The sequence below is a fragment of the Pteropus medius genome, unplaced genomic scaffold (genome assembly GCF_902729225.1).
Source record: "Pteropus medius unplaced genomic scaffold, Ma_sr-lr_union100, whole genome shotgun sequence".
In the NCBI taxonomy this organism is placed as follows: Eukaryota; Metazoa; Chordata; class Mammalia; order Chiroptera; family Pteropodidae; genus Pteropus; species Pteropus medius.
The window spans coordinates 26842289-26866332 of NW_024352787.1; the positions used below are offsets into that span (position 1 = coordinate 26842289).

A 24044-nucleotide genomic window follows, 5' to 3' on the forward strand; every position below is an offset into this window, starting at 1 on the left:
TTTCCCAAGGTTGAGCCCTGTTCCCTACCTGGGCCAGGAGCTGAAGGCAGATGAAAGATTACAAAGGAGGCCAAGACACAGTTTCCTTTAAAAAGTTTTCATTTATTAGTCTTTTCTGAAGCAGTTAATTCTCTTTTCTTATTAAAAAAATGTGTGTTTCATCCAGAGTTATACCAAAGTGATTAAAATGAATTTTCTACTGGGGATATAGCTCCCCAAATCAGAAAAAAAAAAAAATTCTTTTTCAGTTAACCACAAAAATAAAACCAAGACAGAACATCGACAATCAAAAATAATCCCCAAATATCCAGGACAAAAAATAAAATATTTATTGATCTATCACAGCGAGACACAAAGAGATGGGCAGGGCAGGGGCTGGGAAATGCTGTGAAATACAGTGGCTCGAGGGAGGGACGGGGGATACAGTACTGCGTGGGAGGGACCCAGATTGGGGAGGAGATTCCTGCCACCCCAGCTGGCACAGCCCCTCACACCCTAGGCCCCTTCATATGTAGTGGGGCAGAGGCAGGGAACAGGCTGCCATGACAGGTTAACCAGGATGATGGTGAGAGCACCCGGCCAGCTAGTGGTCAGCTGGGGACAAGGATGGATGGACGGATGGACAGATGGGTGGATGAATTCCACAAGAGCAAGAGAGCTATTCCCAACGGGGTTCTTCTGATCTGAAGGTGTCCCAGATGTGGGGAATAGTGATTGGTGGGGGGAGCGGGGGCCAAGGGGGCCAAGAGATGGTGTGACGGAATCCAGCTTGAGGTTTTCGATGCTTGGGTACCAATTGGACCGCAGCCAAGGGTGGGTCCTGGTGGGCAGAGGGAGGTGGGACTGCCCAGGAAGTGTCCGCACCATTATCAGAGGAGCCCCGGGGAGGGGGTTCCCTGAAGGGCCGCCCTTCCCTCCTCCCTCCCCTCAGGAAGATGAAAGCACCAGCACTTAGCACCAAGTTCCCCTGGAGATGGAGAGTGTATGGAGGGGGAGCTACTGGGTAGGAAGTAGGCGGGGGCAAGCCCACCAACCCCTTGCCTCTAAAGTGTGTGTGGGGGGTTCCCGGGGCCCACTTGGCCACCGTTCTTGTTTCTTTGTCCTGTGGATTTCCAAGTCCGCCCGGCCAGCCCTGTCCCCTCCAGGGGTGGGGACTTAGGAGGGGGCATGGGAGGGGTGTCACAAAGGGTTTACATTCTCCACCAAGCAGTAGCACCAACGTTGATGAGGTCGTGAGTCAGGGGTCCTGGGAAGCTCACTTTCTCTTCCGGCCACAGGATTTCCCCAGGCAGGCCCCACCTAGGTGGGAGAAGGCACATGCAATGGTCAGTCCGGCCCCTCCTCTTTGCTGCTCAAGCCACTGCCCACTGACCAACCCCAGTATCCTCACAGTGGGGAACTGAGGCTCCAAGAAGCCATCAGAAGCCTGGGCTCCGATCCAAGCCAAGCTCTCATTGTCCAAACTCCCAATGGACAGGTGGGTGAGAGCAGGGCTCAAGATGGGGTTGATGAAACCAAGGCTCGGAGAAGGGCGTGGGATAGGGCCAGGTCTGAGAAGGACCAGGCTTGGATAAGGTCTCTATACTCTGAGTCTACTGCACCTGGGAAGCCTTTAGCGAGTCACTCAGAGCAGCTCCCCCTCAAGGGAAATGGCATGATAAACATGAGTGCCCCAAATAAGTAAACTGAGGCTCAAAGAGAGGGAGGTTCTTACTCATCCACAGTCAGTGGCTGACCTGGGACTGGAACCCAGGACTCCAGCCCTTCCTGGGCAGGGTCTGACTAATAAATCTTGTTTCTAATCATCAAGGCACATCGTCTGGTAGTGGAGACCGGGGAAGTTCCTACTCCTGCGGGAGCTCGACATGGCTCGTTACCACCACCTGGTGGCAGTGAGCAGCCAAGTGGGGCAGGGACAGGCATTCCTGTGAAGCTCATCCAGAGTTTGAAAGCAACAAAACAGGGCTGCAAGCATCCAGGAAAGGGTCAGGCTAGTCTTGCCTCTGCCTCTCCACACCTTGGCCTCAACTGCCTCATCTATGTATCAGGAAGCAGGTGAGAGTGGAAGGGAGTCCACAGCCTGAGTGACCGCAGGGGCAGAGCTGGGGCTTCTTTGTGTCTCTTTTGGGTATTACTGGGAGGAACTGGGGGGTGGTTATCTGGACCCTTCCCACACACTCCCAGAGACATGTCTGTGTCTTTGAGCAAGGGCGTGGCCAGATGATAGTCTCTTCCCACTCTGCCCAGCCTGGGCACTTGGGGTTCCCTTGCCAATACTTCAGATTTCTCTAACTCTAGGGCTCCCATTGTCTCATTCATTTTCTCTCTCTGTCTCTGCCCCTCTGAATTCTTCCCTTCTCCTCCTCCCTTCTCTTTCCCTTGGCTCCTTCCTGCAGGGGGCATGTGGGCAGCAGGGAGGGAGGGACTGCCAGGCCAGGCCAGGGCGAACCTGGAGGGTCTCAGGCTCACTCCCAGATCTGATCAACTGTGTCGAAGACAGAAGATGGGATGAATGAAGTGTCCAGCTCCCCCAGTCTCCCCAATCCCTGCCAGGCTTAGTCCAGACGTGCTACCCCCTTTCCCAGACTGATGGGCCCCAGCCTTTGCCTCTGTCTCTGCCCTTCCCTCCTTGCCTCTTTCTGGGAGTTGGGTCTCTACTCACCTTGGTATCCCAAGGCTCCCAGGGCCCCTCCGTAGGGCTTGGGAGGTTTGCCTATAGAGGAAAGGGTGGGGGTTGGGAGGGGGGGCCAGGCTTTCACGCCTCCCCTAGGGCCCCCTCCATGTGCAGGTCCTTGATCCTGCCACAGTGGGTTCCGAAGGCTTTGTGGATCATATCTTACACATGGAGGTTTGAGTAGCTCAGCAGGCACCCTTCCCGCCTCCCACCCCAAGTCAGCCCCCAGCCTCAGCCTTGCCCCAGTGAACATGCTGGGGTCAGGGAGGCTTTGGCCTCCCTGGACACCTGCTTGATGGACCTTACTCTTCTTTACAGTTTCTTTCCTTTTCTATGGGAAATTGCCAATCTCTCCACTTAGGCCCCAAGCCCTGAGGTGACCCAAGTTCCTGTCTCACACCTGGTACCCAGTCAAGTGCCAGGCTGGGAGCTCCAGGAATCAGGATCCTTGCCTCCTGTCCTCACATCCCAGGGCTGAACTTTCAGTTTCTGTGACTCCCCTGAGGGCTCTCTCAAGCCCCGACACCAGAAGGCCAGCTGAGAGCTGTGGCCAAACTAGCCACTCCCTCAAAGGACTCTCCCCCCAACCCCAGAAAAGGGGCTCAGGGCCTTGCTTGAAGTGGGGCCCTTCCTTCTCGCAGACTCACCGCCAACTCCCAAGCCCCCAACTCCACCACCTGCAAGGCAAGGAGATGGGCTGTGAGTGTGCCACTTCCAGAAGCCCGCCAAGCCTGAGAGGGGCAAGGTTCTGGGCTTGGATTCTGGGAGCCCTGACCTTTTCACTCACTGTGTGACTTTAGGGAAGTCCCTGGCACTCTCTGAACCTCAGTTTACCCCTTCTGGAACATGGCATTTTAGAAAAGCTTATGCTTCTTGGCCTTGCAAGGGAGGGAGAGAAGAATGAGAGGAGGCCCAGCCTCATGTAATCTGAGGTTATGGGGTCCATCCCAGGGCTTAGCTCATCCATTCTGAGTAGGAGATGAAGAAGGGGAGGAGGAAGGACGGGACCAGAGCTGCAGTACAGGGCCCAAGGCAGGAAGCCTGGGCATACCTGGGTAAATAGGAGACAATCCGAAGCCAGGTCTTGCTGCAATTCCTGCAGGAGGGACTTGGGGTTGGCACAAGGCAGGTCCCACTCCAGCCTCGGCCCCTCTTCCTCTCTGCTCAGCACTACTTCCTCTCTACTGCCCACCCCCTTCCCCATATCCAGACTGCCTTTCTTCACAAAACTTGTCTCCACTTGGCATCCTGATGTTGGGCCCCATAGCCTCAGCTTGTCACCGTGGTGCCTGAGGCCCACAGTGTGCCCCCTCCCCTGACCCTGAGGTTTGCCCCTTTGCCCAGGACATTTCCTCTCCTATACTGTCCCCTCTATCCTATCTCTCTTTCATGTCCTTGTGCTAGATGCTGCTCCAGGACTTCCCCTGCTAGCCCAACAGGCCTCCTCTAGATCTGGGAAGAGCTGAGGACTTCATAGCAGAGATGGCCCCTACCTCCACCTGGGAATGGCCTGGCAGCTCCTAAGACACCTCCAAGGCCAGCGGCACCTGAGAAGAGGGCAGATAGGGGTTGGGACAAGGCACAGTCTAAGGGGCCCTGAGCATCCCCTCTGGGTTCTAGGTCAGGGAGATCCTGGACAGGCCATGAGGCGTGCTTCAAGCAGGATTGAAGCCTGCGCTGAGTGGAGATGGGGCAGTCAGGACAGAGGGTATAAGCAGCCTGCGGGCCTGGGCAGGGGAGGGCAGCAGGGAGCCACTCACCGTATTTGGCTGCTTTAGCAGCTGCAGCAGGGGACACACCTGAGGAGATGGGGCATGTGAGGGCTCAGGAATATACTTTCCTTCCCAGAGTCATGTTCCTACCTGGCTTGCTCACCATTTACCATCTGCCCACTGACTCATCCTACCAGCCTTCTACCCCTGCTTCATCCATCCATCTTTCCAAAGGTCTTTATTAAGCTCCTACTTTGTGTCTGGTCTTACGGCACACGCAAGAAGAGACTTCAGGCGGATTGGATAGGGAGACACAATGATGACCCAAGAAAGAGTAAAATGTCAACACAAGGCCAAACAGGATGGCAGAGACTTTGGGGAAGTAATTCCCTCCAAGCTTTGGTTTTCTTCTAGAAAATGGACATAACCATTATTATCGTAATGAACTTCCACTTTAAGTGGTCGTGTTGGTGGAAGAAGAGAGGAAAGGGAGAAGGTTGGGATCCCAGCTGCAAGAAGCAGCCCTGTAGCTTCTGCTTACGCAAGGCCCTGTCTAAATGCTGCGAGAGCTCGGAGAGGGAGCACACCTGCCACGAACTTGAGTTGCAGATGAAGTGGGGCTGGGATGGGGGCAGAGAAGACAGCTTGAGCAGGGTGTGGCAAGGTGGGAAGTAAAGTCTCTCTGTCACTCTTTTTGTCACTCTCTTTCTCTGTCTCTCTGTTCTCTGTTTATCTCTCTGTGTCTCACACACACACACACACACACACACCACACACACACACACACACACTACGTACTCACGGATTGCAGAGCAGCCTCTTACCTCCTAAGCCCCCAAGCCCTGGAACAGCTCCACCAGGCCCAAGCCCTCCAATTCCCAGTCCTCCAGCTCCAAGCCCACCAGGTCCCCCTAGGCCTGTGGAGAGAGCTGTGCATTAGACATTAACTGGTGGGATGCTTGCTGCCTGTCTCTGGAGGGCTGAAGTTTTTATCCCAGGACCAGGGCCTTTGTGGGTGCACTGGGGCCAGGAGGTGGGCTGGGCCCTGGGGAGATGATGCCCCTGAGGGATTCAGGGGTATTTCATGGAATAGTACTCCATGGTGCAGGGTCAGAGGCGCCTCAAACCCTGTTGCCTGGTGGCAGCCCCCACCTTCAAACAGTGCTCACCAAACTGGGCAGCTTTGGCAGCAGCTTTGGTGGCAGCAGCCAAGGCAGCAGGTCCAGCTCCTGGGGACACAAAGGGAGCTCAGGAAGTGATTCTCCAAGGGTCAGTCTCCCTCCCCTCTCAGCCCATCCTGGAGTTTCAACTCACCTGCCACACCGCCTGGGATACCTGCTCCACCAAGACCTCCAGGCACTCCAAGAGCTCCGGGTACTCCAAGAGCTCCGGGTACTCCAAGAGCTCCGGGTACTCCAAGAGCTCCAGGTACTCCAAGGGCTCCGGGTACTCCAAGGGCCCCGGGCACTCCTGCTCCTGAAGAGAGAAGATGGAGAGTCAGTCCCTTCATTTCTGAAGGAAACGGTCTCCCTGACCCAAGATCACTAAGCAAGTAGATAGGTGGCCGAGGCCGTGTGACCTGGTAGAAAGGAGCACTGGACAGAAGTTCATTCCTAGGTACCTGGGCCCATGTCACTAACCAATCAGGCAAGAGTGGGCTCCCTTGAGCCTTGGCCTGCCTGCCTGTCTCCTCTCCACTCCCCCACTCCGCCACACACATCAGGTTACCACTAGAGCCAGAGCCGCAGTTGGCCACAGTGGTAGCTGAAAGCTGCCGAGGCAGGATCGCTAGTCTCTGGTTCTGACAGCCCTGGGTTCATTTGAATTTTGATTTCTCCACTCATGACAGCTGTCACTCTCTGAGTTCCAGAGCCCCGTCTCCCTAAAGATGACGGTCCTTATCCCACTCACACTACGGGTGTTTGGAGAGTAAAAGAACACACCATCTGTGAATGTACTCTAGTTCTGAACCACTGTCCGCAGCAGAGCTGCTAGGGGTAGCAGCAGCAGGAATTTCACAGTTATCATCAGTGCTTCTCATGGGTTAGCCTGCTTATTATTCATTGCAACAGGAAAGGTGCTATTATAATCCCCATTTTGCAGAAGAGAAAATTGAGGCACAGCAGAGGTTAAGCAAGATGCTCAAAGTCCTGTGGGCAGGGAATGGCTCTCGAGCCTGTGCTCTTAATTGCTTTGTTTCTCTGGTAATGTCTGCCAGACACAGGCCAGCGGAGCAGCCAGCAAGGAACAGAAGAGGGGCCCACAGGTCACCAGGGCCGCCAGGGGCTGAGGAAACTGGGATTTTCCGAGGTGGAAACTGGCCCTAAATGGACTGGCCGGGGCCGGCTGGTGTTTCCCTGGCTGAGGCCCCGGCCTGGATCTCAGGAGGCCAGGAATGCAAGGGCCACAGACAGTGTGGGTCTGGCCAGCCAGGGCTGCTGAGTGCCAAGTGGAGGGGTAGGCATGTCTGCCACGTCCTCGTGGCTCGTGGCAGGCACAGTCATGCTGACAGGGAAGCGGGTGGGGGGCTGGGGCTCTGCTGGCCAGGAGGCAGAAGCTGCCTAGCTGACAGCAACCCTGGCTCCTCTGTGGCCCTGGGGCCCACAAAACTATGAGGGCCCGAAGGGCCTTAGGGACCATGGTCCTCACCAGGGTGGAACTGCTCCCAGGGAGGTTGCAAACGTGAGGGGAGTGTTTGGTTGTGGGGTGGGCATGGAGTTGAGCTAGGCATTTAGTGGGTGGGAGCCAGGTCTGCTAAACCATCATGAATGTGTCTTAGAAACTGCCCTTTTCCATCCTGACCAACCCAGCCCTGTGCTGCAGGCTCTGGGCACTGGGACCTGTCTCAGAGGGAGGGGGCATGGGTGACCAGGTGCTGTCAAGGATGGTGGGGCAGCAGTGGAACCAACCACTGAGGGTCCTGTGTGGGGGCACTCACCATATTTGGCTGCTTTAGCGGCAGCCAGGGATCCAGGGACTGCGGAAAAAGGAGGAAAAGAAAAAGGGATGGTCAGCAGATGAGTTCAGGGGATCTGCTTCCTCCAGGGAGCCCTCCTTGCCTTCCTTGGCCTTCTTTGCTCTTCTTAAAGCCCTGAAGCCATGGCTTTCCATCCAGGAGCTCACCCTGCCAGGTACAGAGCTCCAGTATTTAACCATGCCTCTGCCAGTCTGGCCTGGGGGTGCTTGAGGGCTGAACTGTGCCTCCTTCTTCCATCTGCCCCCTCCCATCTCCTCCGGGTCCAGTGTGGTCTGCCTGAGACTGGATGAAGAGCAGGCTCAGTAACCACCAAGTGAAGAACTGGAGTTCCTAGTGGCCGCTTTGCCAAGTGCAATGCTGAAGGGGAGCCAGGCTGGCCCACCCATGTCCACTGAGCCCAGGCACCTCCAGCCTCCTTTCCTGGATAGTGGGCTTCTTCTCAATTTGGAGCCCCGTGACCCCTCCACTGAGGAAGTACCAACTCTGACATCTGGTAGCCTGAGGCCTCCTCACCTAGCCTCCCCTCAATCTGTTACCCTAGTCATATCTTACAGCTCAGAAGAACCTAATGGAGAATTTACTATGAGCCCCCAGATGAGGTATTTGGTAATGTTCTGGGAAGGGTGAAGTCTTCCTCCTTTGAGCTCAGGGGTCATTTCTGCTCAGCCTAGAAGGCCCCTCACCTGCACCTGCCCCAAAGACTGGAACACCAGCACCAGCTCCAAATCCGGGAACCCCAGCACCAACTCCAAATCCAGGAATGCCGGCACCAGCTCCAAATCCGGGAACACCAGCAGGAAGCCCAGCTGCAGCCTCTGGGGGAGATGGGCATTGGGGGTGGTGGCAACAGGCAGGGAGCATGCCCCATGGGGCTGTATTGCCCTGGGAACTGAGTCGGGCCCCAAGGAAAGGGGCCCAGACCCACTCAGGGGCCTCCTCCTTTTTAATACGCCCTCTATGCTGCCACCAGAACCACCTTCCTAAAACTCCCACTGACCCCCAAGTCCAGCTCCTCCCCCCGCCAGCATTCAGGGCTGCACACTCTACACCACTTTCCTTTCCAGCCGAAACTCCCACTCTTCCCTCTTGGATGAACTCATTTAATTCTCCCAACAAATTTCTGCAGCAGATGCCGTCAGCACCCACACGTCACACACGAGGACAGGAAACTCAAGAGGTCACTCAGCTGTTGTGGGGCCCAGGATTCGAACCTGGTCTTCCTCACATCAAATCTGCTCCTCTAACCCCTCTGCCTGCTGCCTTGGGGCCCCCCAAGCCTGCATGGTGGGACTGGGAGGCTGCATGTCGTGGGGCCCAGCTTGGGTCATACTGGGCCAGCCTGGGCTTGGTGGGGTGAGGAGGGAAAGGCAGGCAGGGTACTTACGGAACTGGGCTTTGGCAGCTGCCTTAGCAGCAGATTTGGCTGCAGCTGGGGCCCCTACTCCTAGAGGAGAGAGAGGGAGATCAGAGACGTCAACCATAGAGGATTCAGAGGCTCCTCAGGCCCACTGACTCATTCAGCTCACCTGTAACACCGCCGGGGCCAATACCAATGCCAGGACCCACGCCAGCGCCAGGGCCTAACCCTACAGGAGTGAAAAGACTGATCTTTAACCCAGTCCCGACCAAGGAGGACAGAAGCCAATGGAAAGAGCAGCGAGCTGGGAATCAGGAGACTTGGATTTTTATCCCAGTTGGGGCACAGACTTGCTGTGTGACTTTGGACAAGTTATTTTCCCATGATGGGCCTCCTTCCTCATCCCTAATATGAGGCATGTGCAGGACCAGCAGCTCATAATCTTTGGAGGAGCAAGGACCCGTTTGAGACTTTTGAGGGTGGTGAAGGCAGAATTACGTAGTCAAAGGAGACAGGCAGACCTGGGTTCAAAGCTCAGCTCAGCCACTGTTTAGCTGTGTGACTGTGGGCAAGTTACTTAAGTGCTCAGAACCTCAGTTTCCACATATGTAAGATAGGAATAATGATACCAACTTCATAAATTTGGTATATGGATCACCTCAGCAAATGGCAGCTTTATAAAAAAGAGATTGTTTGTCATATGTGAGTTTGGGGGTCAGTGGACATGAAGTTAAGATTTATCTGAAGCCCTAGATTTTCTGATCTGAATCTTGCTGCCCTCAGGTCCCTAAAACCAAGGCATGCAGACCCCCTGGCTCAGGGCCTGGCAGATAGTTGGACTCTAAGTTGGGGCTACTGCCATTTGCTTTAGGAAGGTGTGAGCACCCAGGGCCGTCAGGGTGGCCCTCAGATGTAGTGAGAGATGGAGATCCTTGTTAGGGAGCAAGAAATACTACTATTGAGAGGGTTAGGAACCCAGATTTGCTCAGCCTGAGGTCTAGAAGGGAGGAAGGTCCCAGTTAGACTCAGGAGTGGCAGGGTCTTTGGGAAGGGTGGGGAGCCAGGTCCTGGGGGGCTCACCAGGGTCTGTTCTTGCTTTGCTTTTCTAATCAGAGACCACCCACACTCCTAAAAGTAAACAGATGGGTCAAAAGGCCCAAGCTCAGAATGTGACAGCCTGAGGGAGCTGCCAGACCCCAGAGCAGGGGACCAGAGAGCCGTGTTATAGGATGAGCGAGGGGAGCAGATTTGGCAGGCAGGCAGGAAGTTACCAAATTGGGCAGCTTTGGCGGCTGCTGCAGCGGCTGCAGCTGCTGGGGTCCCTGCACCTGGAGAGGTAAAGAGTGGGGATCAGAAAGGGGTCCTGTGCACCCTCCTCTCTCTCCCCCAACCCCCATTGTGGAAAGACCTCCCAGAGTTCCCTTCTAGGAAACTGTCCCCTCTCAGAAGACCCTCTCTGGTTCAGAGCCTAGCTTGAGGCAGGCTGCTATGTTCCAGGCCTGCTCTGAGGATAGCCCACTGGCCGCCCTGGGCATGTGTCTTCCTTGAGAAGCTCTGAGATTGTGACAGTCTAGCTCCAGCTATAGTGGGGAGGAACCCAAAGTTGTAATTGGCAGAGGCCTAGATCCTCTCCAAGCCTCTGGCTAAAAGATTTGTGGAACTTTCTGCTAAAGATGATGTTAATTTAAAAAAATTTTAATTGTGCTTGTATCCAAAACTATTGGAGGAAACAGCTCATTTCTTGGGGAAACTCAAAAGGGGAATTTTTTACCGGAAAGAAGGAATGCAGAAGAGAAATCTTCTGGTAGGAAAAACAACCAAGGAAGGTTGTAACTTAATCTCACTTTAACTCTTAATCTCTTCCCTCTGGTCTCTGACTAGTGGAGGAGAAAGAGACCAGAGGGAATCAAAGGGTGACACAAGCTCTCCCACCCGATCAGGAGCAGAAAGGCCCCTGGAGTAAATGAAGCCACCCCACTCTGGCAGAGCAGAGCTCCACCTCCCAGGCTAGTGACCTCTCAGATGTCCTGAGTGTCCCTGGAGGGAGGGACTTGCCAGGTTCATTTAGCGGACTGGAATCATATAAAGGATCTTCCCTCCAAAATAGGGGACATTATTTCCCTCCTCCCCATCTCTAGGCTCAGTCTTGCCATCTGTAAAATGGTGTACTTGGCCTGGGTCAACACCAGGGCCCTTTCTATGACACAAACCAAACCCATCTCTGGGTTGGGTACACACAGCTCACCTGGCAACACTCCAGGGCCTGGCACACCAGGTACTGCGGCTCCGGCACCTGGCACCAGCCCTCCCAGGGCTCCCGCTCCTCCAGCACCTAGAAGGGTAAAGAGCATCCAGTTCTGCTCCTCAAAGCGCCCCATTCTTGAGGGAGCAGAGGATGGAGGTGGGGTGGGGAACAGAATGATCTGCATTGACACCTTCAGTTTGCTGGTTTGGGGCGGGGTGATAAACAGGGCACCAATAATTTTACTGTTAGGCAATTGAAAAGAGCAGAAAAGTTAGGTGTGGCTTGGAAGATGGGGCTAGGAGTCATTTCAGCTCCAGAAGCCTGAATGTGAGCTTGCTCTGTCTTCATGCTGAAGAATTGCTCTGAGCTCAGAGCCAGGGCAGAGCAGAGCAGGGATGGGGATGGAGAGGAAGGGAGGGTGCTGCCCTGGGCATGGGAGCAGGCAGGGCAGGGACACTTACCATACTTGGCTGCCTTGGCTGCTGCTGCCTGGGCTGCAGCTATAAGGAAAGGAGAAAGAGACCCTCAGAAAACTTGCTGGATCTCAGTAGGGCTGTGCTGATTGCTCTCCTGCCCCAAAAGACCCTGCAGGCCCTCCCTGAGCTCTCTCCAAACTTCTCTCAGAGCACACACTGAAGCCCAGTCTATACTCCCACATTCCCCCTAGAGCCCTACAGAAGAGAAGCCCTCATGCTTTCTCCCAGTTCCCCCAGATAGAACTAGGGCTCACGGGAAACACCAACTCCAGGGATGCCTCCAGGGACACCTCCGAGTCCAGCTCCAAGACCACCGTAGCCAGGAAAGCCCCCAGGACCAACCCCATAAGTGGGAATGCCTCCAACTCCCACTCCGGCTCTGGCCCCTGCACAGGGAGAAGAATCAAATGGAAAAGGATCTCAGTAAGAGAGGCTGGGAGGGCCCTGGGGGATGCTGGTGGACTGGAAAGAGGTTGCAAGCCCACCCCAAGTCTGGTCCTTGAAAGACATGAAACCACAGAATGCTTGGGCCCCTCCCAGCCTCCTCTAGTAAGGCTTAACTGACACCCCCCATTGTTCCCCCAACCCCTCTTTTCTCTGACTGGGGTAAGGATCCTTTGTTATAGAGAGACTGTGGGCAGGTCTCATTTCCTCAGCCAGGCTTGGGCTCCTCTGAGAGGCCTTGGCCAGGGCAGGAGGGTCAGAGACACTTTCCCCACTGGGAATGCCATACTGGGACTTTATCATCACTCAGCCCCATGGCCTCACAATGAGAGACAACTGGGGGAGACATCATCTTGGGGCCCAACAGATCCAGGTCCCAGCTTTGCCAGTGACTTGCAGTATAATCCTGGGCAAGTGACTCCCCTTCTCTGGCCAGAACAGGATGGTGCAGAGCTACCAGCACACTCACCGTATTTGGCTGCTTTGGCGGCTGCTTTAGCAGCTGCAGCTGGTGACACAGCCCCTGGAGAGACCAAAGGGGACACAAATGAACTGGAGAGGAGGAGAGATGCTCAATATATATCTCCCTGTCCACCCATCTGTCCGGTCCATCTTCTTTTTATCTATTGAGCCAACTCAATGGATGTCTATTCATCCATTCGCCCACTCACATCTCCATTTGTTTATCTGTCTACTCAACGGCCAATTTATCTACCCATATGTCTACTTGTCCGTCTATCTTTAGGCTTCAGTCTACTCACTTAACCACTTAACTCTCTGTTCATCTATGCACCCATCTTATCCATCCACTTATTCACTCATCCACCCATTCATCTAGCTATCTGTCCAACCATCCATTTTGCATCTGCTTTCTACCTACCTATCTATTCATCTTCTCTTCCAACCTTGTGCTTATATATCCAGCCAATCATCTAACCATCCATCCAACATTCTAACCACTTATCTAGTCCTTCGCCCACCTGCCTTTCCATCTGTCTCTCTATCTACCCGTTCATCTCTTCATCTACTATTTTACCCATGTATCTATTCATCCATGTATCCATCCATCTTTTACCTGATCATTCATCCTCTTATCCACCAACTTCCCTACTCATCCACATGGCCATTCACCCACATATCCAGTTGTCCATCTGCCTATTTATCCATCTATCAATCCATCCATCCATCCATCCATCCATCCATCCACCCACCCATCCACCCATCCACCTACCCATCTTTCTACCATTTACTGAGCATTCAGCTAACGGCTGGGAACACAGAGATGAAAAAGACATGGTTTCTTCCCCCAGGAACACACAGACAGCCAGAATGTGAATTGGAGAAGATGATGCTGGCAGTAACTAGTTAGAAGGTTGTTATAACCCAAAAGAGAGAAGAGTCATGGCCAAGGGTATGGGAGCAGAAGATAGATGGATGAGGTATTAGGGAGAATCCAAAAATCTTGGCAATAGTTTTAATCTCTCTCTCTCTCAGTCTCTCTGTCTCACAGACACACACACACAAGACACACACACACACACACACACACACACACACACAGAGCCCAGCTCACCTGGTTCAGTCACGATTCCTGGGACTCCAACACCTGGGACTCCAAACTGGGACTCCAACACCTGGGACCCCAACACCTGGGACTCCAACACACCTGGGACCCCAACACCTGGGACTCCAACACCTGGGACCCCAACACCTGGGACCCCAACACCTGGGACTCCAACACCAGGGACTCCAATACCAGGAACTCCAACTCCTGGGACACCTGGTACTCCAAAGCCTGGCCCACCAGGTACCAAGCCTCCAGGAGCTCCTGTGGAAGAAAAAGATTGTTCTCTTGGCCTAGACTCTGTGGGCACCTCAGAGGGCCTCCAAGGATATGGCTCTGGGAGCTGTGGGAGTGACAGGTCCTGAGTGCAGGATCCCAGGTGGGCTGGCATTGCCTCTGAGTGGATTAATCTCATACGAGAGATAAGGAGGGCTGAGAGAGCCCCTACAAAGCTCTAAGGGTTTGGGTCTGTGGGTGGGAAAAACATGGTCCAAATCTGAAGCAAAGTCAGAACTCTCCACTGGGCACCCAGTTGGTGCAGCAGCTGTAGGTTGGCTCTGGGAGTAGAGTGGGAGGAGCCAGATGCTCTACAGAGGCCCCACTGCTGGGTCAATCAGTGGAGAACAACAGAGATGGCCAGGCAGAGTGGCCAGAATGGGCAAAGGCAAGGAGGCATGCACAAGGCATGTTTGGGGAGGTAGAAGGAAGGCTGCCACAGATGGACAAAGGAGAAGTCCATTTAGCTTTAGATGACTGGGGTCTCCAAGGCCGTGGAAAGGCCTGGGTATGCCCCAAGGGTCTGAGGGCAGGCTGGAGCCCTGGGCCTGTCTCTCCTGGAGACACTTACCATATTTAGCTGCCTTAGCAGCCGCCTTCGCAGCAGCAGCTGGAGTCCCGGCCCCTAGAGAGACAGCCACAGAGGGTGAGGTACTTCCCCAGTGGCTCATTCAAGGACAGCTCCTCCTATGATGGAACAGACGCTACCTGCAATGCCTCCAATCCCAGGAATCGCTCCGACCCCACCAGGAATGCCGGCACCTCCAACACCAACACCAGGGAGAACTCCGGCTCCTCCAGCACCTGAAGGGTTGAGGATAGTGCAGATGTGGCTCCCAGGGGCATTTTAACCAGTACAATCTTCTCTGGGAATGAGGCCCAGGCATCTCTGGCTGGGCCTGCTTGAGAAGGCCCCCATCCCACTGTTCTTTGACTCACCCCCAAAGTGTCCATTTCAACACGCTTATTAAGGGACTTGTATGTTTTCAGACAAATCCCATTCTAATCACTGCCACATACTGAGAAACCACAAGTGGCCGCTCCCTGGGCCAGAGGGGCCCCCGTAGGAATGTTCAAGGCTTCCTCTCCCTGTGTTCCGAAGACTCGGCCAAGTTTGTAATCCAAGCGCCTGGCTGCCTGGTTCTGGCAGCCCCTCACTGCCCTGATCTCCTGCTCCCACATTCCACCCTTGGGGGCCTGGAGGGAGGGCCTGTGGGGCCTCCCTGGGGCAGGCCTCCAGCGCAGTGCTTCCCTCCACATTCTTGCCCCATTGACTAGTGGCAGATGTCTTCTGTCCCACCGTGGGCACAGGAAGGGCTTCCCTGGCACTGTGGATGAAGGCGAGGACTTTGGCCCCAGTGATGTTGCTCTGAATTGGGACTACCTGGGACAGGGGTATGGATGCATATATCTGCACAGGCACATATATGCTAGCCGAGGGATCATGGGCTTGAGGAGCTAGTTTAAATTTTTATAGTACACACTAAATTGATACTACAATATTAAATTGTTAAAATGCTCATGTAAGTTCCACCTAAAATGATCATTCTAACCATATAGTACCCATTTCCTCTGCCCGGGCTCCTCCTTCCTATTTTAACCACATGGCAAACTCCACCTATATTTTAAGGCCTGAATCAAATGTCATTTTCTCTGAGAGGGCTTCCTGATTTTCTTCTCCAGGTAGAAATAATATCTCCCTCTTCTTGACAACCACAATAGTGCCTACAGTCTCCAGTGGAGCTTTTATTTGTCCTTTGTCTCTGAGATGGATAGAGGGAAAGAAGGGGAAGGGAGGGATGGATCATTAGATGGATGAATGGATGGATGGACAGATGGATTGATGGAGAAATAAATGGATGGAGAGACTGAGGAATGAATGAAGGGAAGGATGAAGGAATGGAGGGATGGATGAATGGGTTGATTATGGAGAGAGGAATGTAGGAAAGAGAAAATGAACGAATGGTTGGAGAGAGGAAGGGAGGAATGGGTGGGGGTGAAAAAGTCGAATAAATGGGAGTAGGGTGGGGAGGAGCTGCCTTGGTTAGTTATCTGAGAGGCAGGCTCTCAGTGATAACAGGCACTGAGAGGTTGGGGGCTGTGGGCTAGCAGGTAGGGACTCCAGAGGTACTCACCATACTTTGCTGCTTTAGCTGCTGCTGCTGCAGCCTGGGGGCCAACTCCTGGGGGAGGGAAGAGAAGAGACTGAAAATTGTGCCCCTGCACCTTCTATTCTAGCCCAAGAGAATCACCCAGTTCATGTATGGGTGTGGGTGGGGTGGGGGGCTTCATAGCCAGCAGAGGCTGAAAGATTTGCCCCACCCAGGATTCTTCTCCAGGCTCAGACAGGAGTCTGAATGAAGGGAGGTCTGGCCTGCTTTCTGGAGAGACCCTGGCCAGCCCCAGGCCTCTGGAGCTTGGACGATCAGTGCCACTTTGGCTGGAGGCTTTCCTTACCTGTCCCTGTTGGGTACCCAGCCTTGGCCCCGGCACCAGCCACTCCTCCAGGCCCATAGCCTGTGAAATGGAGAGGCTCACTGGGCATCCATGCAGATATTACTGAGGCTGCCCCCTTGCCCTGCCTTTCAGGGGCTGGGCTGCCCAGAGTCTCTACCTTGTCACCCCCAGCCAGAGTCAAAACAAATTCAAACATGTATGGGGAATGGTTACTTCCATTTTACACTCTATGACACTAAGGCTCAGAGAAGAACCTGGTTCTCTCGAGGCCTGGCAATAAGCATAAGGGCCAGGATTGAGAACCAAGCTGTCTGAGTCCAAGTTCCATGTTTCTTCCTTAGGGATTTCCCTTTCCAAGACTCCACCCCGCCTCCAGCGGGGTGCTCTCCTAGCCCAGGGCTGGGGCTGCAGCTCCCTTGCCAGGACCCTGCATCTTGAAAGAGCCAGAAGCCCACTGGTCTAGGAAGGCCTTACTCACCGTAGGGCAGTTTCCCAGTGCTGTAGGGCAGTCCATAGCCGCCTGAGGAGAGGGTAGGGTAGGCTGAGGCGCTGCCCCACAAAAGCCCCATGCTTTGCTGTGCTCTTACTACCTGGGTGGATGGACCTATTCCCACAGGTGCTGAGGCCTGATTGCCCTTTCCCCCGAGGGTCATGAGGGGATCACATAGTTTCTGAGGAGAGCAGAGGCCCTGAGTGGGAGAAGAAGAGGGCGCCCTTGCCCCAAGGCCTGATGGGGGACCCATCCCACTACCAATTCAGGCTCTGCCAGGTTCCTAGAGTCTGAGTATCTTCCTTACTCCCCTCCCCAATAGGAAACATCTCATCTTTCCAATGAACAGTGTTTCTTATCATCAATACACATGGTTTCCTATCAGGACTGTGGGTCTCTGTGCATGTGCATGCATGTGCATGTATGTGCATATGAGTAAAGCCAACACCTGCAGCATGGCTTCTCCACACTTTCCTTTGCTGGCAACCAGAAGTGGGGTTCAGCACCCAGGTTTCCTGTCAGCCCCCACCAGAGGCACTGGTGGCCAAACAAGTACCCCCCACAAGTTGGCTTCTCAGTAGTAAGACTCGGCAAGTGGTGCCTCTTGGATCCTCTTTCTGACTTACCTGGCAACTTGGGTGCCTTGATGGGGTACCCCAGTGGGACTCCAGGCTGCTGGCCTCCAAAAGGTCCAACTCCTATGGGAACAAGAAATGCAAAATCAGGTCCTAGCAACTTGGGTCAGCAGCTCCTGCTAAGCCCCCAGCCTCAGTCTCTACTTTGTGCTCAGACAGAATGAGCCCCCACTGCATCTGTGAACCATCCTGCCTAGAGGGCTTTCTTGCTCCATTGCCACCAGTCAGCTGAGCCCTCCTAGCACTGGGCTGCTTTCTCTAGGAAGCTGCAGGATCCTCTCCCTCCTGAGTCTTGGGCCACAGTTGGGGCCTGCGGCCCTCGCAGCATTTGGCGTAGACTGGTAGGTTTTCTGGGCTCATGTGGGCTGCTACACATGGGGGGTTGGGACTGAGGAAGTAGACCTGTGACTGATGCCACCTTGTGTTGAGGCCAGTCCAAGGACTAGAGGAGAAGGCATAAGGGAAATTGGATGGGCCTGTTGGGATTATGAATGCCAAGCCCCTTCCAGGGCAAGAGCTCTTGCCTGGCTGGCCACCCTGCTGGTCTGCCCACCCACCAGGGAGACTTAGCCTCTCCTCACCTGGGATTCCAGCAAAAGCTCCGCCTCCACCTACAATGACAGGGAGCCATCACTGCAGCCCCGCCACCACAGGTGCAGGGCACTGAGGCACCAACATCAGGCACCAGGCAGCACCAAAGGGTTAGCTGGCCCGAGCAGTGGTCAGTTCTGCCCAGACCTCCCAGTTCATGCTGCCCTCATACATACTCAGGGATTTCTGAGAGGTGTGCTGACCATCTCAGCCAGTTGTACCAGGCTAGAGCACAGGGGTACCCACCCAGAGGGCCCAGAGCCTAGGGTCCCCACCCTTCACCCTCATTCCCAGATCAGAGGGTCCTGAGGTTGGGTACAGAGTCCATGGGTCCCCAGCCCACGGGCCACATACCTGGGGCCTTGGGCTTGACTCCTGTTCCAGTGGGAACCCCAGGGAGTACCCCTATACCTGGGAACCGAGCTCCTGAGGGGGCAAAGTGGAGGCTGGCAGTGAGGGCTGGAAGGCAGGCCTCGCAGGCCCAGCCTTGCACTCACACCACACCTTGGGTCACACAGCTGACCTCCTTCTGTACTGACCATCAGCAAGAGACACAGTTCACATGGGGGTAGTGGCTGTTTGGTGGTGATTTTCCTTCCCTGTCTAACTCAGAAGATCTGAGTTTTAGTCTCATTTCCCAGTCATGTGAGTTTATGCCTCTTTTGGCTTTGTCTCTAAGCTAGGGTGAATGTCTAGCCGCCCTGACCACCCTCATCAGGGAAGGTAGACAGTAGAAGCCAGCTGGAAGTGGGGAGCCGTGCTCTTTCAGGGCCCTTGCTTGATGTGCATTCACAGCCTAACACATACAGCCATTTGCTGTGGCCAGGAACTGCATTTGCCAGTGTTTGTCATTCCCGGTTCTCCCATTTCCCCTGGGGCTGGGCCACCTCGGCCAGAGGGACAGAGGGAGGGACACTGTCAGCAAATTGCACAGAGCAGCCAGAGTCTGGGCTTTTGGGGGAATTCAGGAGGTCACATGTTGGGTGGGGTGGCCGGGCCCTGGCAGGGAGGGGAGCGTGATAGGGCAGCTCTGAGGGTCTCCTGCAGGGTGGATGCTCTGGGCAGGCTCCCTGGTGACTCATGGCTTTTGGGAAACAGCTGGCCACACTGGGGACTTGTTGTGTTTTTGAAAGCCCACCTCAGGCTGTGATGATGCTCTGGGTCTGGGCTTGGGGTCAGGGCTTGGGTGGGATGGGGGGAAGCTGACCAGCTTTTGTTGGGAAAGATGACAGGGACCTTGTGTCCCTTAGTCTGAGCTTTGAAGTTTAGGGACCCAAGGTTTTGGGAAGGGGGGCACCAGGGAGGCTGCTTGGGGCTGCTCTCCTTGCTGTAGGGTGCCCTTCTCTTTCTTGCCCTTACCCGTGCCTGGGAGCACTCCACCTGGATATACACCTGGTAGCCCCACACCTGTGGCCAAAGGAAGGAGAAGCCATGAACAGAGCCCAGTCTCCAGGAATCCCTCTCTGGCCTTTCCCGCCACAGCTCCAGGGCTCATGAACCACCCACCCAGTGCCCAGTGGGGACAGCCAGGGACACATGTGTGGTAGCTGCAGCCCTCCTCCCAGGAGTTTCGAAAGTCATCCACAATCACATCTGTAAGTATCTTGTCTCCTGGAGTCTATTTACGTGGCCAGCCCAGTCCACCTCTGGGCTAACAGCTTCCAGATGTTCCCTCCCTGCTGTGTGGACTCAGGCAGGCTTTTGTTTAACCTGAAGTCACTTCCTCAAGGGCTTGGTACAGTGGAATGAGCACCAGATGGGAAGTTGGTGCACCCTGGGCCACCCCGGCTCTGCCGTGACCACCAAGGGCCCTCTGCACTGACTATTCATTCTGAGTCTCAGTATCCTCATCTGTCACCTGAATGCTGGCCACAGAGCCTGTCTCTGAGGTCTTTTTCTGCTTCAAGATCCTGGAAGAAGGACCCGGAGGTAGGCTGGGGCCTCTCTCCCCCATTTCGAACACTGCATCATGCTTTGGGCCTGGGTCTCTCCCCTGACCCACTGTAGCCAGGCTCTGCCCTTCCTGCCCAGTTTGGAGGTGAGATCCTCAGCCCTTCCCTGACCCTATCATCCAGTCCAAGGACTCCACACTGACCCGGCACTTTCCCAGGCTTCGCTCCGGCTCCAACTCCAACTCCAACTCCTGCTCCAGGTTGAGGCACCACTGCACCTGGCATGGAAGGGGCCTCATCAGAGCGGGTGTCATCCATGCCTGCAGCTTTCACCTGGGCAACTCAGGGCTAGCTACCATACCTGTAGACACTCCTAAGCCGCCAACGCCACCAAGCCCACCGATACCGCCAAGCCCACCGACACCAAGCCCAGCACCTACAGAGCCAGGAATAGAAGAGGCGAGGGGTCATACAAGGAGCAGTGGGAGGCAGGAGAGGCTTGGATGCATGTGGAAGGCCCGATGTTGCGGTCTGGTCCTGCTATGACCTCCTTTGGAGACTTGGGCACAGCTGGTTACCTCCCTGAGCCCCACTAGACTAGAGATGAGGATCCCACCTGCCTGCCTCCCAGGAAAGGTTCTTTGCGAGGTGGAGGGCCTGCGGAGGCCATAGGGTCTTACGGCATGTCCCGAAGAATCATACTCACCAGCTTTGGCAGCTTTATAAGCTGCAGCAGCACCAGCTACTCCACCAGGCACTGGAGCCCCTGGGAAGGCGCCCGCAGGAAAGGTCCCAAGCCCTGATTTGGGGAGGACAAGATGAGGTTCTGAGTCCACCTAGCCCCGCCCAGGAATTCTGCAGGATTTTCACGCCAAGCAGCAGCTGTTGCTCCCAGGACTGAGTTTGGCGCTGGAGAGCAATATGTGCCGTACTGACAAAACTACAGGGCTCTTTCAGGGTCAAATGATCACACCCTCTCCTCCAGAAGCCTTCCTAAAGCCTTGCGGAGTTGAGCGACTCCACTGGGCTCCATTGGCCCCTACAGCCTCTTCTGTCCAGCTCTCAGCACTACATAATAACAGCACCCACGACCCAGTGGTGACTCCCTCACGTGCTGGACAGTTGCTCAGGGCACATGGGCTCAGCATCGATCCTACTCCAGTGTCCAGGGCAGACTTGGCCCACATTCCTGTACTCTGACTGCTTCCCACACCAGGAAGATGCCCTAGGTTTGGCTCTGGCCCCAGATGGGCGTCTTGCTTGGGCGTCAACACTAACCTGCCCCAGGGCCACCTCCTGCAAGCCCTCCAGCACCTGCAGGGAGAAGGAGACAGAGCCAGGTGAGGAGAGGAGACACTGGTGTGTGGGAATCATTCCTGGGCCCCTGGTAAGAAGGCTTTTATGGAGGGCAGGCAGGAAACAGGCAGTGCTGTGGTCATTATGCAGTCACTCAGGTTCCCAAACTGGCTTTAAGCCTTTGATACTCAGAGGTTGATCCTGATAAAATAGTAGCTACCATTTAGTGACCAGTTGCTATGTGCCATGTAGATATGATTGCATTGACCCCCCCCCACCCTCATAAACACATCTGGGCAAGGCCTTGCTTTGCCTAGAAGGCCTGCCAGCTATTGGGGGACCCAGTAGGGCTTTCTGTGAGGTCTGGAGCTCAGTAGAATCTGCCAGCAAGACCTCACCCAAGCCAGGGCCTGCCCTGCTCCCACAATAGCCCCCACCTCAGGCCTCTCTTCTGCTTCCTTACAGGTGTCTCCTGGCTCAGCCCATCATCCCTCTCCTGTATCCAAAGACTCTTCTGTCCCCCACCATCTATCTATCTGTCCATTTAGGCTGCTTGCAATCCAGGAGCCTCCTTGCTTGCAGACAGATGCTAAAATGTTTATGAGAAGTCAAATGGGTCCCTCTGGCTCTCTCTTTACCACATCTGGGCCCAATCGCTCCTTCTTCCCCTCCAGGAGACATTCCATGGCTTTGGCCAGGACTGATGGGCAATCAGGTTGGAGTTCACAAGCGTGCTGGGTTTGTTTCCAATTATGTGAGAATCTCTCCTGCAAGCGCTAGTCCTGGCTGCCAGGGTCCTGAGCCCAGGGCAGCCCTTTCTGGGGACTGACCTCCAACACGGGGGCACTGCCAAGCCTCGGAGGGCCTACCTGGCTTTCACTGGTTGTAGTCTCCCTCACTTTCTACTTGTGAGAGTTGGCCCTGTGTGAAACTCAGCCAACTGCTCTGTAAGATGGGTTTCTAACTCAGGCCAGTCTCTATTCCTGGCAGGCATGTTGTAGGTCAGGCCGTGCCTGGGGCGTGCTGGGTTCACTTCCCAGCACTACAGGCCCTGCCCCTCCCCAGCTCTGTCAGGGGCTTCTTTCAAGCCAGGCCTGTTTTCTGAGCTCCAACAGGGCAGGGGACATGTTTGGACCTTTCCTAAGAACAGAGGGGCTGGGAAAAGAAAATGGGTACCAATAGGAAGTGAGAAGAGGCTGGGGTGGGTGGGGGTGGGGCAGGCAACCCCTCTGCAGCCATTTGACCTTTTCCCACACTTCCTCCTGGCTGTCTGGTCCCAAGGCCACCCTCCAGCATGACCAGATCCACCCCTGCTTGCCCACCTTCCAGTGGACTCACCTGGCCCAAATGCTCCAAGGAGTCCTGCCCCTGGAAATGAGGAGAAGAGGGGTGAGATGCTGACCACAGCTGGGAGCCCTGGGGCCTGGTCAGCCCAACCCTCTTTCTTCCTGGAATCAGAGCGCTCTGGATTCAAATCCCGCTTCCCTTCTGACTCTGCATGTATGAGCAAGTCACTTCAGCTCTCTGAGACTCAGTTTTCTTACCTGCAAAGTGGCCATTGTATCCCTGAGCTGCCTGAGACCAGAGAGATTATGAGCAGAAAGCACCTAGTGTGTGCAATATGCTAGGGTGCTCAGTGGGTGTGCCCTGCTTCTTCCTGTCCTCTCGTGTAGGCGGCTGGCCTCCAGCTGGTTCCAAGGGTGTGGTTGTTGCTGGCTCCCAGCTGCCTGGTCCCCCACTGAGAGCCCAGGCAGGGCCACACAGAGCAGCTGCCAGGCCACCCACCCTCGACTTGCCAAGGGATTAATTGTTCCTAAGCACGACATACACTGCCTGTGGCCCTTTCTGTCTCGCCTGGGCAGGCCCGGACATCCCCATGGCCCGGATGTGGAGAGCTGCCTGGGGGAGGGGGAGGACTGTGGCTCTATCCAGGCCTTTGTAGCCCAGAGTTCTGAGGCTGAAAGATGACCTCAGGCAGATCATGGGATATGGCTCATTTTCATCAGAAGGAGATGCCCCAACTTTTCTTCTGGTCGTTCTTTCAGAAGTCTAAATTAAATTGTTCATTAATAAAAGCTTCACTTTAGCGACCATCCATTATGGGACTCTGTATGCAGTGTTCTCAGTGTTCCCTCTGGTGTTTAATCACAACCTGCCATGTGTCCCTTGCTGCCAATGGGATCAGCCAATCCCCCCTCTAGCTTTGCAGTCACAACTTCCATAATTTGGGTCTTCTCAGCTAAGCACGGCCCTACTTCCACACATTGGCTTATCTAGTCCTTCCCTGCATTCTTTCTACCATTAAAGACCCTGCGAACGTCACTCACCCCTCCAAGTAGGCAGGGTGCAGTTTCTGTCAGGATAAGCAGTGAATTCCAAGAACTCCAGCCTTGCAGATCCCCTAGACTCTAGGAAACCCCTGTCCAAGCTTTCCTGCCCTCTTGCCTCTCTCTGGCCTGGCCTCTGCCCTAGAGTTTCACAACCCAGATGGGCTTGCAAGGAAAAGGAATCTGGGTCTTGCAGATTCATCTGCACTTGGATCATTGAACAGCAGGATTTCGTAAGAACTGTTGGCCATCCAAACTGTCCTAGGGCCTTGGGCTTCAGAGCCAGGGAGACACGGAGCAGGAGAGGGGGTTCCAAGGTCACATGTGGAGCATTTCACACTGATAGGGTCATAAATCTGGACAAGGACGCCATTTCCTCCACCTGCTCCTTATCTACCAGTGTTTCCCGGAGGGACACGCCCTCCTTCTTTCCCAGAGTTGTGTTCTTTGGAGCTGGTGGTGGACCCTGGTGGCAGATCCAGCAAGGCCAGAACAGATTTAGTTGCATCTCCTTCTTGGAAAACTCTATGGTCTGGATACAGTTGGAAGGGGCCTGGGATCAAGAAGGGTGCTTATCTGGGGCCAAGGTCAGGGTCTAACCTGGGGTTAAGTTCAGGGCTTGGTCTGGGGT

At 54.8% G+C, this 24044-nt stretch overlaps 1 protein-coding gene across 17 annotated transcripts in view; it reads right to left on the reverse strand.

Moving 5' to 3' along the window:
- Positions 1-306: 306 nt before the first annotated feature.
- The window catches only part of ELN (elastin), a 32054-nt gene continuing 8316 nt past the window's right edge, over positions 307-24044 (reverse strand). The window contains exons 4-37 of one of the 17 annotated variants that reach the window (XM_039849113.1): positions 22425-22454; positions 21069-21104; positions 20497-20589; positions 20152-20226; positions 19994-20068; positions 19258-19305; positions 18253-18324; positions 17889-17918; positions 17299-17370; positions 16661-16702; positions 16183-16242; positions 15861-15908; positions 14434-14529; positions 14297-14350; positions 13567-13713; positions 13459-13476; positions 12355-12408; positions 11696-11827; positions 11427-11465; positions 10966-11052; positions 9992-10048; positions 8890-8949; positions 8748-8807; positions 8047-8178; positions 7325-7363; positions 5701-5862; positions 5556-5615; positions 5211-5303; positions 4435-4473; positions 4168-4221; positions 3726-3770; positions 3322-3351; positions 2663-2713; positions 307-1299 (exon numbers count right to left, since the gene is read on the reverse strand). In XM_039849113.1, coding sequence (XP_039705047.1) covers positions 1256-1299; positions 2663-2713; positions 3322-3351; positions 3726-3770; positions 4168-4221; positions 4435-4473; positions 5211-5303; positions 5556-5615; positions 5701-5862; positions 7325-7363; positions 8047-8178; positions 8748-8807; positions 8890-8949; positions 9992-10048; positions 10966-11052; positions 11427-11465; positions 11696-11827; positions 12355-12408; positions 13459-13476; positions 13567-13713; positions 14297-14350; positions 14434-14529; positions 15861-15908; positions 16183-16242; positions 16661-16702; positions 17299-17370; positions 17889-17918; positions 18253-18324; positions 19258-19305; positions 19994-20068; positions 20152-20226; positions 20497-20589; positions 21069-21104; positions 22425-22454 — 2234 coding nt within the window. In that variant the 3' untranslated portion in view covers positions 307-1255. Of the gene's footprint in view, positions 1300-2662; positions 2714-3321; positions 3352-3725; positions 3771-4167; positions 4222-4434; positions 4474-5210; positions 5304-5555; positions 5616-5700; positions 5863-7324; positions 7364-8046; positions 8179-8747; positions 8808-8889; positions 8950-9991; positions 10049-10965; positions 11053-11426; positions 11466-11695; positions 11828-12354; positions 12409-13458; positions 13714-14296; positions 14351-14433; positions 14530-15860; positions 15909-16182; positions 16243-16660; positions 16703-17298; positions 17371-17888; positions 17919-18252; positions 18325-19257; positions 19306-19993; positions 20069-20151; positions 20227-20496; positions 20590-21068; positions 21105-22424; positions 22455-24044 lie in introns of all 17 variants that reach the window. The other 16 variants (XM_039849111.1, XM_039849107.1, XM_039849112.1 and 13 more) reach the window with 16 other exon arrangements.